General features: G+C 34.5%; 1 protein-coding gene across 1 annotated transcript; it reads left to right on the forward strand.

Annotated features, from left to right (window-relative positions):
- The first annotated feature begins 4834 nt into the window (after positions 1-4834).
- Positions 4835-14823, forward strand: Hspa13 (heat shock protein family A (Hsp70) member 13). The gene is made up of 5 exons (XM_005008583.4): positions 4835-4970; positions 6495-6835; positions 8784-8997; positions 10519-10686; positions 11852-14823. Exons 1-5 carry the CDS (start codon positions 4946-4948, stop codon positions 12517-12519), a joined length of 1416 nt encoding a protein of 471 aa, XP_005008640.2. The 5' UTR covers positions 4835-4945; the 3' UTR covers positions 12520-14823.
- Positions 14824-15244: the final 421 nt, after the last annotated feature.

Below are 15244 nucleotides of genomic sequence, written 5' to 3' on the forward strand. Positions count from 1 at the left end.
TTCCACTATTTGGTAGAATGTAAACTATTTAGTTTATTTTCAACTATTTTGTGACATTAAGTCTTTTACTATATGCAATTAAGGTGTTGTATTAGCTACTTTTCCGTCACTGGGAAACAACACACCAGATCACTACAACATCAAGTAAGGGAGGTTTATTGGCTCACAGTTTTCAGGGGTTCAGTATATGGTTAGTTACAAGGCAGGATCAGCATGATGGTAAACCATGGCACAAGAAAGATGTTCACCTGTGCATCAAGGGTGCAGAGAAAACATAGAGAATATATTTTCCCAGGTGATGCTCCCAGAAGTATTCATCAAACTCAGCTAACAGCATCCTAAGGCTTTTCTATCTGACGTCTCCAAGTCTTTCAAAGCTCCTCCAGCCAACTAGTTCCAAAGACTTCTAACCATATAGTAATGTGCAGTCACAGCAAAAACCTCGATGCTCTGATACCATGTTTCCCATCAGTCACTTTCCCACAATGGGGACACTGTACTCAAAACCCATATTTTAAAGGAGAAAGGGTTTATTTGGTTCACAGATTCCAGTGAGTTCAGCCCATGTTTGGCTGGCTCCAAGGTAGAAATGGCCTGGTGGCATGGGGCGGAACAGCTGCTCAAACAATGGTAGGCAGGAATCAGAGAAGGAAGGAAGGTGTAGGGGAAATAATATACTCTCCAAAGTCATTCCCCCAGTCACTTGGCCCTCTGGTTCTCTTTTAGGGATCATTTTAGTTTTAACCATAACAGATATGTGTTACAATAATTGTGTCATAGCTACATCTTGGAAGCAGCCTATATGTCCATCGATAGATGACTGGTAAAATACGGATGGTATTTACACACAATAGCGCACTACTCTGCCATAAAGAAAGATAAACTTGAGTCATTTATAGCAAAAGGAATGCCCTTTGAGACTATTGTGTTATGTGAAATACATAAGACACACCAGCTTGTGAAAACCACATTGTGGTTTTTCTTATATGAGAAAGTCAAAATATAAATAAAGAGCAAAATAAAAGGTAGATAATAGGTAAGGAGATAAATCCTTCTCTACATGGTAAAGAAATCAAGAGACAAAGGGAAGGAGAGAAGGGTAAGAAAAGGGATGAAAAATGAGTTAAGTATTATATACATAAAGCAATTCCCCACAAGGAATGTAAAAATTATGGACTGCAAACATGTCCTAACAAAAATATTTTTAAATATAATAGATGTAGATTCCCAAAAGTAGAATATTCTGAATTTCTGGTGTTCTTCTCTGAAGCTGTCGTACCTAACTTTTTTTGCATTTCTAATCAAATTTATTGATGTGTAATATTCATACAATAAACTATATCAACTGTGAAAGTACCATCTGATGATTGTGCCATAGACACACACATGCACACACGCATGCATGCGCACACACAGCTTTATATCATAACCACCTCTGGATAAAGAACATTGATGCACCACAAAAGTTCTGCTGTCTCCTCTGCTTTACACTCCTGGGGATCAGATTTTTCTTTTCTAGAGTTTCCTAAAAAGGAGTCAGAGTATAAATGCTTTTATGCCCGGTTTCTTTCACTCAATTCAGTATAATGCTGTAACCAAGAATAACCTCTTTTCTATTGTTGAGTACTATTACATTATGTGGATTTACTGCAAAATAACAAAATGTATATTTATCGACCTGCCTAGAGACATTTGGATTGTTTCTATTTAGAACTTCCTAGAAACAGAATTACTAAAGTTACTCATGTACATACCTTCCTGTGGATATCTATAATATCCCTTGGGCACAACTGGACAATAAAATGATTCAGTCAACCATTAATGGACACATTGTTTTTACCTTAGGGCTATTATTAAAAAAAAACTTACTCCATATATGTCTGTGTGTGTGTGTGTATTTGTGGTACTGGGTTTTGAATCCCCAATCTTCTAACTGAGCTACACCCCCAATCTGTTTTACACATTTTTTAATCTGGGAAAGGGTCTCACTAAGGCACTTCATGTATTTTTATGTGTGTATTCTGATGCTATTTATCTTTCTTAGTTAGATGGTAAGTAGAATTGCTGGATCAAAAGGAGAGTATATGTATGACTTTATTTTAAAAGCTGTCCAACTATTTTCACAGAGATAATAAGGCATTTTACATTACCTTCAGTCAGTAGTTCATGGAGTTCCAGTTGCTCCACATTAATATCAACATTTAAATTTTAGACTACAGCGAATGTGCAGTGGTTTTAATTTTTATATCCAATTTATGTAATTTGTATGTCCAAAAAATTAAAATCTTATGACCAAATTTAAATAACTAATCTTTGGTCATGTTATTTAGTTGTATGAGGTATTCATATCCTCTAGATGCAAGTCTTTTGTAAGATATATGTATTGTGAACGTTTTCTGTATGCTATTTTTCAGTCCTTGAAGTTTTTAAAGATTATATTCTATTTACCAAGTTCTGACAGTTTATTATTTCTGTACTTTATTCAGCAAATCTTTGAAAGGTCACAGATATTTTCTCTAGTTTACTAACAAATTTTACAATTTTAGTTTTTACATTGAGATCTATAAGTGATTTCAAATTCCTTTTTGTGTATATAGTAAGAGGTAGACATATCCTTGCATAAATTTCTGCTGTTTTGCAGACCTTTCACCATTTTTCTGAAATGTCAGCTTCTGCAGATTCCTTTAACTGACATCTGTGACTTCTATCTAGCAAGGCCATTGTGTTCTCCTTGGGATTTTCTGCTCTATAGCGAGGTCTTGAATTATGCCTCAGAGTAGGAATCCAAAGTTACTACAAGTCTTACTTTTTTCCTTTTTCTCAGTTATCATAATCCTTCTGTATTTTCCAAGGTCTGAAATTATTGTTTCCTGTCATATTACCATATTTTCCCTAACTTTGTGGAGTATGGATAATTTCATTTATTTCCATCATGACTATAAATGGAAAGCCTATACACTTATAATTTAATCATTATTACCCTTTCAAAATGTCTTCCACAAATAGGCCTATAGTAGTGGTGGCAAACCTATGGCATGCAAGTTATTGTGCTTTTAAGACAAAAGTTGTTAATATAGAGTTTCTTTTTTCCTAAACTAAAGCCTCAAGGGAGTTAAATGAGCATATTGGCTGGGTGGACTTCTGTAGGTCCAGAGAACAAAGGAAGCTAAGAAAGGAGATAGAGTTTGTGGATCACACCCTCACTGTCCTGCCTCCTAAAACCAGGCCTCACCTCCCAAAAGCAAGTCAGGTATAATGCCTCTATAATTCAGTCATCTTCCAAATGCTCCGCCTAGGCTCCTATGAGGTTTTAGGGGCACATATAAATATAAACCATAGTAAATGGTCTTCTGCTCCTACCCACTTAATAATTTACTTCCCTTTACCTTGAACACCTGCAGCCTACTGCTTATTACATCATTAACCTATGTCTTCACTGTTACTCTTCCAAACAGTGCTTAGATGTATTCTTTTCCAGCAGACCTTATCTTCAAGTTAAAAGTACAGCTGTTTTCAAATTCTGTTTCTGCCTTCTGTCTTTACTGAAATTGTGACATACACCATATCAAATTAAATGTGTGTTGACCATGTCTCTCCTTTTGGGTTTTGTGAATGGCTACCACTCTGTAGCATATGGTAATTGCTTAATATTTGTTAAAACTATAATTACACCTAATAGTATTCATGAATTCATTGTTTGAATTATGAATTCTTCATATTTCTACTGAATTATACTCACTATAGACATATACTTTTTATATTTCACATATTTTTAAAACAGAAAAGTAGAATATCATAGTAAATATTCAGTCATAATTCAGATCCAATAATTATCAACATTTATATATTTTTTAAACTAGACAATTTAATAAAAGTTTGTTCTCACACCAAGTAGATCTGTTGTCATCAGGGATATATATATGTAAAATGTGGATGCAGCGTCAAACCTCTGGGATCTTAGTTTTCATGAATTTTAACAGCAATAAAGACAAAACCACTCTCAACAAGAGCCATAAGCTGCTGAGTGACCATGATGAAGAAAACTGAGTTTTATTATAGACTAAAAACTGAAAAAACATTTCACACATGTTCTAAATGACCAATCTTTATTGTAGGACCTGCCCATAAAGGTAATTCTGGCCGCTTACAATTTAAGAGAAAGCTGAAGTGTTTTGTTTTGTTAGAGGTTAGTAATAGAAAAATCCTGTCCTTGCATTCTTGCTAAATCGCTTTGATTGACGATTACAGTAATTTGAATTAATTTAGCTCAAACAAAAGCGGAGACCTAAAAATCTGGTGGGATTTCAGAGTTGCTTTCAGAACAGTGAGTAGGACCAACAGACCAAATCTTTCTCTTTAGGCCTGCACTGTGGCGTGGGGTCTTTCTTCTGCGGAGGCCGGCAGAGATGGGTGGATAGAAAACTCTATAATCTAAATTATAAGCAAAGAAGCATGCTTTAAATTAGGGAAGAATGAAAGAACAAAGGCTCAACCTATGCCTGATTATGGACAGAACCAAAGCAAGTAATGACCCCTTGGTACCCACCCTCCCACTATTCCCTCACTCTGTAAGGCAAAGGCCTGAACTACAATTCCCAAAATGCAAAGCGCGGAGCCAGGCGACGTGTATTATTACATCGAATTGGTTTGGGGCGTTTCAAGTTTGATTATACATTCCAGTCCTTCTGCGTGGCTGGATCCCGCCTCAGCCTCATTGGTTTTACAGCTCTTGGGCGAGAAGGCGTCTCTGTTGTCACTGGCAGCTGTTGAATGGAGGCGTTCGGCCTGTGGCATCTCGGTAGGTGAAGTCCGTGCTGTGATCGGAGCAATTGTATCTAGGGCTGTGTAAGACTACAGTTCCCAGCGGAATGCGGGGCCGCCAGCGGCTTAGGGGCGGAGCCTTGCATAAGGTGCAGTCATCCCAAGCTCCTTCCGCGGGACGGTAATGGCCGGAGAGATGACGATTTTAGGTGGGTGCCCGCTCGGTCCCTGTTCTCTCTTTGTTGTGGCGGGCGTCAGGGAAGTCGGGAAGCCGGAGTGGGCAGGGTGTTTGTTCCACTTCCTGGATCCAACTGACGCGGCAGGAGGGCGGTTGGAAAGGTGACTTACAGGCGGGTTTGGGATGTTTGAAGTAAGAGTGGGGCGCTTCTTTGAGGAGTGGCCATCTGTGCCCTGATAGGGCGTCTGGTTGTGGCTTAAGGACTCCCTCACTGAGCGATACGACCTTTCCAAAAGAAACTCGGCTTAGAATTGCTGCCAGGAGTCGGTCCTCTGAGAGACTCCCAAAACCCTTTTTATATAGGGAGAGGGAGGACCAGCATCAGCATGTGGAGCTGTAGACGCCTGGGGTGCTGAGCCGGGGATGTTGAGTTTGGGAAGAAGATGCAGGCCCCTTATCCTTAACACCAAATAGTCTTGGGAATTAACCATCCTCGCCTAAAAGTGATGAAATGTAGCTGAAACTATCTGTAGGTGTAAGAGGGAAGTAGAACTGGCGCTGGGTTTCATTTTTTTGAGTGAGTTGTTGAGAATGAGCTGACAGTAGTAAATACTGTACTATAGACTGACGTTTTGGAGTATTTTTAGATGAGTGGAAGCAGGTGTGTAACACAGCCGCAACGAAGAATAAGAGTGTTGTCTTTCCTTTCTTATGTTTACAGTATCAGTTCTGTTGGGTCATATTCATTTGTTTTTCCTTCATTAGTATTTACTGAGCATCTGCTGTTCCTCTCGTGGAGGATACAATAGTGAGGCAAGCTTGCCTCCAAGAAGCTTGCATGTACGTGGCCATCAGAGTTGCACACGTTCATACTTCTCCTAAATATTAAGTATTTAGTGCTAAATATTTAAATCTTTAGTTAAATATTAGCTCTGCAAAACTTGTGGCCTTAATTCATTATGTAATTTAATTACATAAAAAACTAGCTGTGCTGTGTTTTATAAGTAACAGCTGTGCTGTGATTTAAAGTTTAATACCTAAGCAACTTTCAAAATCATTGTCTCCGGTTTACACATTTGAAAGGGAAAAGGAGTTTAAAAAAAAAAAAAGTAGTTTTACAGTAGCAAAGCTTTTTCAGTGTGAGAATTTCAATAATGGAGTTTATTTTTAGTAACAATAACTAAAAAATGTTTAGAAAGCTGTAAAATCGAAAGACCACTTGATGAAAGAATTTGACTATATCTGGCCCTGGTTCCAGATGGTTTTTCGAGTCAACCTCACCAGTATTATTACCAAAATATTGCACATTTTCTTTATTCTCTTGTTGGTGAACTCCATAGCCATACAGGGGCTTTTTGTGTTGCTGTTACCTCCTTTTTAATGATAGGCAGTTTACATTACGAAAATCTTGATGTATGAGAGAAGTGTTACTAGTTCTATAAAATAAAATATTTGGAGATTGTAATTTTGGTCTTGTTTTACAAAGTGATGTTAAGAGATGTTTGCTAAAATTATTTGTCTGATAAAACGTATCTTTTAATTTGCCTGTTTTCAGGATCAGCTGTTTTGACTCTCCTGTTGGCTGGCTATTTGGCGCAACAGTATTTACCACTGCCCACTCCTAAAGTGATTGGCATTGATTTAGGTACCACCTATTGTTCCGTTGGAGTGTTTTTTCCTGGCACAGGAAAAGTAAAGGTGATTCCAGATGAAAATGGGCATAACAGCATCCCCAGCATGGTGTCCTTCACTGACCATGATGTATATGTGGGATACGAGAGCTTAGAGCTGGCAGATTCAAATCCTCAAAACACAATATATGATGCCAAAAGATTCATAGGTAAGATTTTCACCCCTGAAGAGCTTGAGGCCGAAATTGGCAGGTACCCATTTAAGGTAAGAGATTAATTTTAATGTTTATTATACCTGTTTTCAGATGTTTTGATACCACATTGCAAAACATTCTATCTCAAGTGGCATAATTTGTGTTGGAATCACATTAATTCACTTAAGGAATTCCAGCAGCTTCAGGGAGAGTTAATTATGTGACTCCCCAGTGCTGTCAAGGAATTAGAGTTTACCATGTTCCTGTACTGCTATCTTCAGAATGTTTGCTTAGCTCTTTCCAGGTAGCATGAAGGTTCATGAGGCATCATGATATGTTGTATGTGTATGTATGTGTGTGCACCTGTTGGTATACATATAAAGAATTCATACTAGACGTGTTGTTTCCTGAGTTGCCTGAAACTCATCAATATTTCATGCACAGTTAGGTATCTTTTAATGATTATGTGGAATGACTTCCGTTATTTTATGATTAGTCCCCTATCAGTACACAATATCTTACTTTCCTTATACCACAATGTTTTAGGTTGGGCAAGTAATCGTGTGTGCACTTCTAGGTCTGTTACTTTGTTCTTTTCTAGCTTTTTTCTAGTTTTATAATCTTTCTGTAATGATGAAGTAATCTAAAGTTATATTTTTCCTGTAAATTACAACTTTGGATACATTACTGATCTAAAATTTATTTTATGTTACGGTTTTTAGGTCACTTGATTCTTTGTTTCTGATGGTACTAGTATCTTTATATATTTTATTAGTAATATCTGTGTATCTTGGATTTGTTTGTCCCAGCCTGGCGAAATAACTGTAGAAAATAATATTTTCTTGATTGAAACCTACTTAACAAGATTTTGAATAACTGGTGAAAAATTCTTATGATTTCTTAGACTATTTCTCTTTACTATTGCTATTAACATAATTTGTTAATAAAACTAGGGCAGTATGTTTTAGAGTTAATCTAACTTTTAAATGAAAATCAGCATTAGCCAGGATGATGAGTTAACATACAGTACATATTTTCATGGAATTAGAAGCTAAGCGATATTTGCCTCTTAGATAAGAACATAGTGAAATATTAAAATTTTTATTTTAGATAGCTGTTATTTTTGGACACAGGTTAATTGTGAAAAAAAAGAAAAAGGGATAAATTATAATCATGTTTGAGCAACTGTTGTCCCCTTTATTAGTCTGCTTTTCTCTGTGATTTTGCATTTTATGGGTATACTTCTACTGTCGAAAAGTTTTAAAAGGAAAACTCCAGGAATAAACAATTCGTAAATTTTAAATGGCACACCATTCCCAGTAGTGTGATGAAATCTCATACTATCTAGTATAGTCCTACCTAGGATTGTATTGTTCTTTTGTCTGTTGTATGTGTTGCCTACCCACTAGTGGCCTAGTAGTAACTAATTTATCAGATGAGATATCTATTTACTTGAATTCAAATAATGTATATTTTATTTATTAATGCCTGAGATGCATGAGTGGACTATATAGGGAATTGAAATAATATAGCAAAATACAGTGAGAATTTGGTGGCTTAAAAGAGAATAGGAAGTTGGCTCTTATGGCCAATGCAGAATTACAAATTGACAGAGCTTGAGAGCTCCAAGTGTATGATGCTTGCAAGAGTTCTGGTAATTTGGAGATCCCATTCAAGGCATTAAATGAAAAGTCATCCATTGAGGGTCTTGAAAACATTCTTTAATTCATTAAATAAGGACATAATAAGAATATTCTGTGTTGTAGTTATATGCTTGGATGAATTTCGTTATGCTCTTACTGAAGACTATAATATGAATTCATTTTATGGCTTTGCATGCCTAACATTTAATAAGCTCTAGTCTTAGCAGATGTACCAGAGAGATTATACTAAATAGTATAACTTTTTAAAAATAAATGTAGATTTTTATTGAATAAATCCTTTATGTATTTGTGTAGTTATATATGTACATATGTATTACACACTTCTGCTTTTATTGTTTTTTAATATTCTTCACAGGTCTTAAACAAAGATGGAATGGTTGAGTTTTCTGTGACGAGTAATGAGACCATCACTGTATCCCCGGAGTATGTTGGCTCTCGACTGTTGCTGAAATTAAAACAGATGGCAGAGGAATATCTTGGAATGCCAGTTACCAATGCTGTCATTTCTGTACCAGCAGAATTTGACTTAAAACAGAGAAATTCAACAGTTCAAGCTGCTAACCTTGCAGGTAATGGCACCCTTGCTTGAGTTGATGTGTTTTTTTCAAGATTTTGTTTAGTTTGGAAATCTTGTGTGGCAGTTTTATTACTTTGTAAATCACAGCTTTAGGCACATAACTTTTGTATCAGGTAAATTAGATGAATTTTTATATATCTTTATAAGTGGTAATTATGAAAACCCTGTAGCAGTGTAAAATATATATTTCAGAAGAAGAGCAAATCAGATACATGACAAAGACTGAGAGAACATGGGCACGTTAATATTGAGGTTTTTTTTTTTTCCTCTTCTAAAACTAGTGTTAAAATGAATATAATGGTTTCAAAAAAATCTAAAGTGAAAGACAGTTCATTTAAACTATTCTACCAATATTAAATGCTTTAGCAAATAACAGATAAGTCCTGTTCTTATGTAGGTCATATTTCAAAGGAAACTGAATAAGATTAGAACAAACATAAAATCAAATTCAGTAGTTAAGTTCAATATTGACCTTACAGAGAAATTTAATTTGATTCTTATGTAGTTTATTTTCAGCCATATGGCAGAAAGAGTTAAATTTGTGAAGCGAGGTACCACATTTGGGAAGGATAATTCTTTGTTGTGAGGAACTGTCCTGTGATTTAACAGAGTACTGTTAGGATTTCTACTCTCTACTAGCTGCATCCTTTCCCACCACGAGATGGTGGTCAAAAATGCCTTCATTCATTACTGTGTCTCCTGGGAATAAACTCACCTCTAGTTGAGAAACAGGATATATATAAACATATATATATGTATATACACACACACAGGAAGTAACTGTACACAGGAGCAGAATAAAGAGATTGCTGGTGATGATTAGGGGATGAGGACCTCTAAGTTCTAGAGAAGTGAAGTTGTTAGCCATGGAAGCAGTGGACTGTTACAGGGAATGGAAATGCTATAACAAAAACAGCAGGAATTTGGAGGTCTGATAGAGCATGGGAAGTTGGCCAGTATGGCCAGTGCAGAGTCAAGAAGTCACAGAGCCACGGAGAAAGATACTAAGAAGAGGTCTTCCAAGTTTGAATATTGTTGTGGCTCCTAAGAGATAATGGCATATTGATTTGAAGACCACATTTTTCAAGTGTGAAAGTTCAAAGCAAAAATTCTGTTAAAGGGATCTCATCTTTTAACTGTACAAGATAATTTCCCAGCAATTAGTTATGCATATTAATTAAAACTTTATGTGTTCCTAAGAAGAATATGAATATTAAGAAAGGCTGTGGGATTTTGAAAATTAAATTTTAGTAAAGAATGAAGATAACATATTTCACTAAGCCTGGAGTTGTATTTCTTTATATTGAAATTTTTAGATTAATTTTAATGTATGTAACAGAACCTATGTTTATCATTTGCATTTCATTAGTTCTGCTGATTTTGTGACTGCTTTTGTTACTGTGCAGTGAATTTTGTGTCAGAAAAGAAATAAACATGTTAGGAGGTTAAGTAAGAGAGAATTTTTTAATAGCACTTTCTCATGAATTAATGTTCCCTCCAATCAATCTTACAGGACTAAAGATCTTAAGGGTGATAAATGAACCCACAGCAGCAGCCATGGCCTATGGTCTCCACCAGGCTGATGTTTTCCATGTCTTGGTAATAGACTTGGGAGGAGGAACCCTCGATGTGTCTTTACTGAATAAGCAAGGAGGAATGTTTCTAACCCGAGCAATGTCTGGTAAGAAAACAAAAATTACAGGCTGAAGCAATACTTTGTTGAAAATATTTAATATGTAATATTTTTTAAATTTTGGTTTCCAAAATTATTTGATTTCATTTTATAATTTTCTGTTATTTATGTTACTAATTTGTATATATTTACATATATATATATATATATATATATATATATATATATATATAATTAAAAATTAAAAAATGACCAGACAGCCTATAAATCAGATTGGACTGCCAGGTCTGGAGCACTGAGCCAATAGAGCTCTTTCATAGTGATGGTAAAAGGAGCAGAGGGAGAAACATTCCTTTAAAATGAAGAATGATCAGTTCTTTTTATTTGATTATATGTTTATAAAATATGCATGTTTAGAAAATCTAATTTAGTGTTCCCCAAGAAGTGATAGTTTCATTCTGTATTTTTTCTTTTTTCTTGTTTAAAGTTATTGTTTGCTCAGTTTCAGTTAAGGAATTAAGACTGTTTGAAAAATTGAGCTGTACATTATCTTTGTAATATCTGCATTTTTTTTGTCTTAATTGGATTCTGTCTTAAACCAAGTTAAATGTTGTAGATGTATATTATATTACTGAAGAGTAACATAATTTTTTATTTTTATTATTATTTTTTTAATGTTGCTAAAACCCACCTGGTACTTTTTAGTTATAAAAAGCATTGTCTTCTTTGCTAATAGTAACATACAGTGTTTCTAAATAGCTACTCAACAAACCAGGCTGTGTTAAATTTTGGGGATGTATGTTATATTACTAGAGAGTAGTATAATTTTCTTATTTTTATTTTTTATATGTTACATCGAACCCTACTGGTACTCTTTGGTTGTAAAAAATATTTTTTTCTTTTGAGAGTAGTGAATATAGCTACCCAACAAGCCAGTCTATGTTCAGAATATAAAAAATTACTATTAGGTAATTCTTTTTATATCACTTAAATATTTTAGTCCTAGCATATACTCCATTTTAATAGTACATATTTAGATATAAATTATTTTAAGTGCCTTTTTTAAAAATCAGTTTTTGTGTGAATATAATGTTAGTGTATTAATAAGGAATTTGTTATTCTAGAATATAATTTTTATATAAACACAAGTTTATAGACATTTACTCATTTATGGATGTACAAGTTAATAGAAAGTTTTTCCTTTCTCTCTTAGGAAACAACAAACTTGGAGGACAGGACTTCAATCAGAGGTTGCTTCAGTATTTATATAAACAGATCTATCAAACGTACGGCTTCCTCCCCTCTAGGAAAGAGGAAATCCACAGATTAAGGCAAGCTGTGGAAATGGTCAAATTAAATCTGACTCTTCATCAATCTGCCCAGATGTCAGTATTACTAACAGTCGAGGAAAAGGACAGAAAGGAACCTCTGGATGGTGACAGTGAACGACCAAAGGACAAACTTACCCCAGCAGATGATTACCATGCTAACAGAGCATTTGAACCTAGCCTTTCTGAAAAGAATGGTAGACAAAATCAGGTTTTATTTGAAACAGAAATATCTCGGAAGCTCTTTGATACCCTCAATGAAGATCTCTTTCAGAAAATCCTTGTGCCCATTCAGCAGGTATTAAAAGAAGGCCATCTAGACAAGACTGAAATTGATGAGGTGGTGTTAGTTGGGGGTTCTACTCGCATTCCTCGAATCCGCCAAGTCATTCAAGAGTTCTTTGGGAAGGATCCCAACACGTCTGTAGACCCTGACCTGGCAGTGGTGACCGGAGTGGCCATTCAAGCAGGGATTGTTGGAGGCTCTTGGCCTCTGCAAGTCAGTGCTTTAGAAATTCCCAATAAGCATTTACAAAAAACCAACTTCAACTGAATTCTGAGGAATGTTGATCTTATCTAATGATCACTTTCCCTTTAACAGACCACCTGCTCTAAAAAAGAAAATCTCTCAAATGGCTCACAGACTTACCTACAAAGCAATATTTACATATAGGGAAATTTTATGTAGCATTTTGTTTTAGGGTTAGATGTGACCAAATCTCACTTTGGAGACATCTTATTCCAGCAAGTACCTCAAAAAAGTTAGAGTTGAAAAATTTACTAGAGGAACGTAGTTGGCTGTATTTATTGGATTCTGGAAATAGATAACCATATGCATCTAACATTAAATAGTGCCAATTGTAAGATATCCAGTTCTTACTAAATTGCATTAGTAGGACTTGGTAATTTCTTTACCATTTCTTGCATATCACATGTAACTTAATTTTGTCTATACTTGAAGAACAGTGTTGATGTCAGATATTTACATGAGCTGGGAGATAGCAGTATTATTAAGCTGCATATCTAATACTAACAGGCATGTACACATTTATTTTCACAATGCAGTGTCCCATTATGTGTCATATTCATGCAATTTATGGACTTCAGATTATTTTAATGTATTTAATAAACAAGTTTATTTTGTTTCTAAAATAGCTAGTTATGAAAGGTTTCTATAGTAGATAGTAAAAATATACAATTTATATTATAGTTCCTTTATTTCTTATGCATCATTTGCTGTGTTTCCATGGTTCTGTCTGATTAGAAAACAGGAAGGAATCATTAATTGAATTTTTAAAATGTGTTTCTGTCACAAGAAGGCTGCCATTATTATCTCATTTTGTTACCTAACACTTTTTCACATTGGTAAATAGCATTAATTCCCACTTATTTTGTGATTTTGTTTGTATTTTCAGTAAACTCTAGGGCCTGTAGCATGCATGCATTTAACCTATCAAATGTTACTCAGTTTGACTGAGATTTTCCTCCATATTTAGTTTTGCATGACCAAATTCAAACTGTAAGAGGCCTGTTACTTTTAAATAGTTGTACAGTTTTCATCCAAAAGCTTAGTGTGTGATGAGCAAGAAAACTGTGAATAATTCTAATGTGGAAGGCAATGTAGAAAATTTTTCTGCAAATCAGCATTTATAGCAATTGTATTTTTTTGCTTTTTTTAAGAAAAGCCATAGAAGGGAAGAAGAGACAAAATATAGCAGTTCGATTACCATGATTTGAGATAATGTACCCTTTTTCCTTTGCAGTTATTAGGCTTCATGTTAATACTAAAAACTTATATTTGAGTTCCTTTTTTTTAAAATGTTGAATACATACCTGTTTTATCCAGTGTTGAATTTGAAAGGATGTTGAATTTCCAGTCACTGAAGAGTTAAACACATTTATTTCACCAACATCAAACATTTCAGCTTTTCATGATAAAAAAGTGAATGATGTTAAGACTTTTTTTGCGTATCTAAAAAGAAAAATATTTCTTAGAAGTGAAACTGCTGTTAAAACTTAAGAACATGTGTGCAATATATGATATCAAATACTGTGTTTTTAGAATTAATGGAGAAATGCCAAAGATGAATCTTTCACTGCATTATGAAAATAATGAGGTGTTCTCTGGACCTCGTTAGATTATAGAATTGAAAAATATCTTTGTGAAACTCTTTGAGAGAAAAATGTTGAATTTGTCTGAAAATTTCCACATACAGTATCAGCTTTAACCTAAAGCATTTTAAGATAAAAAGAAAGCTTAAATTTCTTAGAATATTGGTAAGATTCAAAGCAACCTGTCACTTTTAAAAGGAAACAATTTTCAGAACTAGGAAACTAATTTTATACTAGAATTGGAACTTTAAATTCCAATTTAAAAACAGAATGGCAGTGTTGGAAGTTGGGGGCAGTAGCTTAGCATATTCTCTACAATAGTTATACCTTTTAAGAAAAGGAATTTATCTCTTCTGTCATGTTTTAGGGAGGAATATATGCATAATATTGATAATCAATGTAGTTTATTTAAAAATGCATCCTAAAAATGGGTTATTCATGAATGACCATCTGAAATCATTTTTCATAAAATGAATCTATTTTGTTGTACATTGACTTTTTTAGTATATACCTTTTAAAATACTAAGTGTCTTGTGTGATCAGAAAATATGAATGAATAATTTATTTTTTACGAGGGATGTGTTGGTACCATTCTCATTCTAGCCACTAACCAACAGGTACTACTATGTATATTATGTAGTGAACATTACAATTTATGTACAGAACAGGTTGTGCCTCTCAAATCTGTGTATATGGGTATTTCATATTTTAATGTAAATAAATACCATTTTGCAGTTTTTTTAAACAGTATACTTTTTCCCCCCATTTAGGACATGGCTACAGCACATTTTTGATGCTTATGGCCCTCAACATCAGTAATTATTGCCTCATTCCAGAAATGTACATTTCTCTGCATCCTGTCTCTGAGATTTGTGATGTAGTTAATACTTAGTACTTCGGAATAGGTAATGCCTCTAGTATCTTAAAATTCTGAATATCAGTTCATGTCTTTGACTATAATGGAGCCAAGAGTTAAGATTATTTATATATTTAGAAAATGATCCTTCATAACACACTACTGTAACCCTTTGGTAATATTCTAGTAGTTTGTGTTTTCTTTGCACTAACATACACTTTTTCACTTTTTAAATACACTTTTAAAAGTGTTTGATTAATATAGTCTTGTTAAAATGAGCACTTATGGAATATAGACTTGATCTCCAGAA

Source organism: Cavia porcellus, unplaced genomic scaffold, assembly GCF_034190915.1.
Source record: "Cavia porcellus strain 051 isolate PalLab524CR breed Dunkin Hartley unplaced genomic scaffold, mCavPor4.1 scaffold_15, whole genome shotgun sequence".
Lineage (NCBI taxonomy): Eukaryota > Metazoa > Chordata > Mammalia > Rodentia > Caviidae > Cavia > Cavia porcellus.